Source organism: Solanum tuberosum, unplaced genomic scaffold (genome assembly GCF_000226075.1).
Source record: "Solanum tuberosum cultivar DM 1-3 516 R44 unplaced genomic scaffold, SolTub_3.0 scf00032, whole genome shotgun sequence".
Classification (NCBI taxonomy): domain Eukaryota; kingdom Viridiplantae; phylum Streptophyta; class Magnoliopsida; order Solanales; family Solanaceae; genus Solanum; species Solanum tuberosum.
Window position 1 is genome coordinate 659,915 of NW_006238958.1, and position 6,315 is coordinate 666,229.

A 6,315-nucleotide genomic window follows, 5' to 3' on the forward strand; every position below is an offset into this window, starting at 1 on the left:
TTAATGTGGGGTTCGTTATTTTATGCTTGAAAGAATCTAAACAGCATGTCAAGTTGTGATAAAATTATTCGCTTTACATCAAATCAAACCATAACACTGCACAAATTAATACACACATCACCTAGTATTCATTTATAACTAGGATTACTGAGATATTTAATCATATTCGCTCCCGGTTTTTTGTTTCTCGATGTCAATATCGACTAGGACTAGAACTTTGAAATTTGATTTGTTGAAGTATTTTGTTTTACATTATTGCTTTTATATATATATATATATATATAAAACTAGGACGTGGTTATAAAGTTGAACTAAAATGTAGATTATTGTCAAATCCAATTTGGGATCAAATGAACACAAATTGGTTAAAAAAAAATGAAATACAAACTCAAGTGTTATTTAATTAAGTAATGACAGCATCAGGTCCAATAGATGTAGGAGCTAATTAGTTGGAATTACATAATGATAACAACAATTTGATTAAAATTAAAGTTGGAAACATAGTTTATAATACTAGAGGGTTAGCTAATAATGACACTTTGTCCCATGCATGTTTAGTCTAAATTGCCTATGACCTACGCACTTTTAAGAAAGACAAAAGAAATTATGTTTAGATGAAAAGTATATAAAGTGAAGAAATTATCCTCTATAATTGTGGAGATTTTATCACTATATCACAAATTAGACATAGCATAAGGAGAAACAAAGGCTCGCGAAAATTCTATGAATTGTCATCATTTACAAAGTCGTGATTATTAAATTTTCAAGTTGATCAAAGGGGTAATCCAACACAAAATTTAAGTGTGTACTTAATAAAACTCGTCAAGTTCAAAATGTTTTGATCTAGTGATCCTTTTAATAAATGAGTATTATAATAAGCAAATTGAAAAATTATGAAGAGTGTGGTCACTGGTCAGGCTATAAAGGAAAGCTCATTGGTTACTATGAGAAAATTTTTGTTGTAATTTTCTTGGTCCCAAACAACATCATTAATGAAGCTCTAATTAGACTTTTAGAAAAGATTATAACAACTTTGGAGAGTAATCAAATATTAGTTGAAATCAACAAATATTTAATTAAGCTAAAGTAATACTTCTTGTTCAAATAATTTTTTCTAGTTGGAAGGCACGATATAGACATGCAACTAGACTTAAGTCATGAATGTGGTTGACTGGATCGATCGGGATGCTTCTTTCTTAATAAGAGGTCTCGAGTTCGAGTCATGAATTTTTATCTGGTATGAAGTGCTTTCTTTGAAGTCCGAAGGGCGACTACATGCAAAACATCATTAATGAGTAATGACCTCATTTGTTTCAAATTTCCCCCCTAAAAATGTTTACTACTCTCTCTATTTCCATTTTAATTATCTTTTTAGATATTTTCATATCCATTGAAGAAAATACAAAGTATGATTACTCTACTAAATTACCTCTATTTGCTTAATGAAAAAATTATCTTAAATTCTTCTCAGTTAATCATATTTCTATGGATCATACGATTGCTCCAATATAATTTTTATATACTATGATATGATTGTTATTGAGGACAAATTACAGCATGACACGTAGAAGGGGATATGGCATGATATAATTTCGTGATGTAAATTAAAAGAGTCTAATCTTCATGAGTACCATTAGGTACAATATATATATATATATATATATATGTTGATGGTGAAATGTTTAAATCAAATCCCAATAGTGAAAATCCCTTTATGCCTTTCTTGTTACACTAATGGAGTATGATTTAGGTAGTGACCTCAAAATATATTCTTATTGCTAAATCCAACAGAGTTGGTGCGTACGTTATAGATTTGATCGAACTCAATAATTTTATTTCAAATTTTATATTATTTGTATTGATAAATTCATTGAATATGTCAATTTGTTAATTTGAAATTTAATAACAAAAGAGAACGAGAATCCCAAACCCATAAACTTCACACTTCTGATAAAACGAATTCCAAAGTACGATTTGCTCCCTTTTCACTTTGCTTTTCAATTTTACTTTTTAATCAAATCTTTAGTTATGTGCTATGTGACGTTACTAGACACTACTTTCTTTTATACTAAAGCGAGTCTTATTTTACTTGGTACTTTTTATTCAGAGATCGGGAGAGGGATCAAAATATCATATAGTATTATTTTTGAAGTTCAATTAAATGAAATTTTTGATATTGTGTTTGAAGTTAAATTTTGTCAAAACTAACTTTAGACATTATATATGTAAATACACATATCAATTATTTTTTTTAAAAGTACAAATTAAATGACGATATCAAAATTACGTGTGGTTACACTTTGTCCCCCTAAAAAAGCTTGAGGGTTCAAATGACTAATGACTCTTTTTTAATTATGAAGACACTTTGTATTGATAAAGGTTTTGTCGAAATTGACTATCACATATGCCCTTTACGTTCTCTTTATATACAAGGAAGTGTCTATTTCATAAAAAATGATCTATTTTGGGCCTGTTAGCGTAAAAATTGATCTATTATGGGCCTGCTTGGGTCAAGAGCATAGTGACGTAAATAGACACAATTACAAACTTTGTTTCCAACTGAAAATGATATCACTAACCGATTTGGAGCGTGCACATTCATGGACCCTAAAATTGTCCGAGATAATGGGAGGTGATATCCGATCGATTTGATTCTTGTACCATAACACATTAGATATTGAATCTAATTCACACTTCAATCAACACGAGCCCAAAGTTTTTGTTTGTCACCAATGTGTGGTTCCATTTCATTCATTAATTTGTCCACCAACTATTAGCCAACCGTCCAATTATTTTGAACAAATTTTTGACAAGCCACATTAGAATAAATCTCATCATATTAAGCAACAATACAAAAGATAAATGCATCGAAGTCATTTCCCATTTGCCCATAATCCCAACAAAAACATTGAATAATTTTACTTTTTCCGCTGAAAATCATTTTCACCGTCCAATTTTGCTATTAGAATCGAACTCCTTTCTCAACTTTGAACAATAACCGAACTCCCCTGTGAATATTTTTTATTTTATTTTAAATTGAATAATTATTAGTAGTAGGTTATCAATAATTTCCTAAAATTGGAAATAATTAATTCTTAGCTAGAAGTAGGTTAACGTACATTAGAACATTAAATCATTAATGCATTGAATTTCAACCGTCGACTTATACCGCCCAACTTTTAATATACATTTAATGATTTTTGTTGCCGACATTTAATTTCTTGTGTTTTATTTCCTCATTTATATCTATTTTTATTATTATATTTTTATATATTAGTATCTATTTTTATTCCAAGAGAATTTGCTCCTTAGATGGACGATTCAATACTAAATTTGATAGTATTTGGAGTTGTATCATGGACAACATTATTTTTATTAACAAGAAAATTGTTCCCAAATCGTTCTTTCGATTTTTGCAATCGTTTAGTTTCAACTATTCATGCAATTTTAGCAGTAACTTTAAGTTTAATTTCTGTTCAAGATTGGAATTGTCCACTTTGTCCTTTGGCTTCAAGATCTTCTCACAAACAGGTATTTTTTTTTATTATTTTTTTTAAAAATAATTTTTAACTCAAGAATTTGGCTAATTGTTGTTCTAATTATATGTTGATTCTTGAAAAAATAATTAATGAACAGATGAGGGCATTGGCAGTGACAGTAGGGTACCTTATTTATGATTTTGTATGTTGTCTTTTTGACAAACAAGTGAAGATTGATAACTTAATTCATCATTTGGTGAGTGTTGTTGGACTTGGAGCTGGCCTTGCCTATGAATGGGTAAGTTATGGTTTTAATATTTCATGTTTAACTACTTTGTGACTCAAGAGTCGTGAGATATAAGGTATAATAATCACAGGATAAAATGTAAGATTATTTTATCTTGTGTTTGGTAGAAGGTTAGATAGTTCTGAAATTATTTATCCCACCGTATAACCATAGTAATAAGATAAGTTATCTCATATATATACATGGTGAAATCAGTAGAACTCTAGTCTATATGGGTTGAACTCTATTCGTTTGGTTGGGAATAATATAATTTTTCGATTAAAGAGTGTTAAATGAGACTACCTCTTTACATAAGGTGGATCCGTCACTGATTCGGAGATTAAATTACTTAAGGACACACAAGCAATTAATTATGGGCATGGAAAAACTCTCTTTCATTTTTTATTTTTTTTGTGTTTTGAATACAAGGAGTTAACAAATCCTTACCTTTAAGAGATGTTTGTGATTTGCAGTGTGGTTCAGAAATGGTAGCAGCATTGTGTGTGACAGAGATTTCTAGTCCATTTTTACACATGAGGGAGATTCTCAAAGAGCTTGGATACAAAGACACTGACTTTAATCTTGCAGCTGATGTTAGCTTCTCAACTAAGTTTCTCGACTATTCACTTTCAATGTCGTATCCATGTCAAGTTCTCCAAATATACACTACTTTTGAAAAATTCGACACTCACTCGCTAACATTTTTGAAGAATCCAAACAACATAACTTCTCATAAACTTACTTATTTTCTTTTCAATTTAAAGATTTTTTTCTTCATCTATGATATATTAATTTAGTGGGAACAAAGTTTAATTAAGTTATTAATTTATGGTTGATTTGTTTTAATTTGCAGGTTTTATTTGCAGTGATTTTTAGTTGTGCTAGGATGATAGGGGGGCCATATCTAACTTATGTGACTCTTTCTGATGATAATCCAATTCTCATTAAGGTAACTTAATTGAATCAAATATTTATTTATTTACTAATACACAATTTCTTTTACTTAATTAACCAAAAATCTGATTTAAAACAATAAATTGGTGACATTATAATGTTTTTATGATTTTACAGGCCATGGCTTCGGGATTGCAACTTGTTAGTGCTTTTTGGTTCTACAAAATTGCTAGGATGATTATGTACAAATTTTCTAAGAGAAATAAAGCTAAAATTGTTCATTTAATTAGGTAATTTGCGCATAATTTGTACGAAAGAATTTTTTTTTTTTTATAAATTCTTGTGTATCGAACATTCATATATAATAACCTTTGAGGGTTATTTGCTATTTGTACTTTAGGGTATTGATTTAGTGCTCAATATTATAAGCGAAAATCATGATAAATAATAATTTAAGTGCATAAACCTCAAATGAATTGTGTCGGTTTTTGAGAACATCGTATTTATGAAGTTGCTTAATTGAATAAAAATTCCCAAAAGTTGTATGCGGATATATAAATAAATATATCTTATAATTTTAATTTTACATAATATTGTATATTGGACATATAATATTATATATCAAGATTCGATTTTGTATATTATTGTATATGAGATGTATAATATTGTATGTCAAATAAGAATAAGCGTTTTCAACAGTTACATTTTTAGAGAAGAAACCAATAAAAGAGGAAGTGAGGAAGGTGTAATTAAGAAATACTAATTGAGCAGTTTCAAGTTACTAATGCCTTTTACATTTGAGAAGAGTAATGCTATTAGACGGTGACTTTTCAATAACCAAAAATATTAGTCATTTAGTACTTGAATAATTACATAAAGTGAGGAGAAAATCCAATAAATGTAAAAAAAAATGAGAAAAAAGATAAATAGCATTCTAGATCATTGAGAGGTGCCACATCACTTCTTCTAAATCTAACTTTATTATATATATAGACTAGTGACGAAGAGCCCGAGCAGCGCACAGGCCCAATATCTATATTTTTTTGTCCTAATGTATGTGGCACAGATAAAATATAGTGAGTTATTTAAATTTACCTACATTACAGGTCACTTTGTCCTAATTTATGTGATATGGATAAAATTACAAAATTAACCCTTTTAAAATGTCTTTCAGATATTTTAATTAGTTGTTAATTATTATTATTTATAATACTTTTTTGGTAATTTTAAAATGATATATTTTATTTTTCTGTCCCAATATATGTGACCCTGATAGAATTCTGAGAGTCAACCTATTTTTATTATATATCTTTTAAATATTTGAAGTCATTTGTAAATGATTTATCTTTTTAAGTCATTTCTAAATGGATCAGTCAATTTGTTTTTTTGTGTTTCTTTAATAAATATTTTAAGTTGTCAATTATCACGATTTATTGTATTTTATACATAATTTTTAACGATAGATTAATTTCAAGAATCAATCGAATTTTTTTATATGTATTTATTTTTGAAATATTTTATGTTGTCAATTATCATGATTTATAATATTTTTACGATAGATCAACTTCAAGAATCAGTGGAATTTTTTGTATTTTTTTCAAAACATATTTTATATTGTCAATTATCATGATTTATAGTATTTTTACACAATTTTTA

At 28.1% G+C, this 6,315-nt stretch overlaps 1 protein-coding gene across 1 annotated transcript; it reads left to right on the top strand.

Moving 5' to 3' along the window:
• The first annotated feature begins 3,264 nt into the window (after positions 1–3,264).
• Positions 3,265–5,040, top strand: LOC102602668 (transmembrane protein 136). The gene is made up of 5 exons (XM_006341913.2): positions 3,265–3,531; positions 3,637–3,777; positions 4,239–4,358; positions 4,619–4,714; positions 4,837–5,040. Exons 1-5 carry the CDS (start codon positions 3,313–3,315, stop codon positions 4,951–4,953), a joined length of 693 nt encoding a protein of 230 aa, XP_006341975.1. The 5' UTR covers positions 3,265–3,312; the 3' UTR covers positions 4,954–5,040.
• Positions 5,041–6,315: the final 1,275 nt, after the last annotated feature.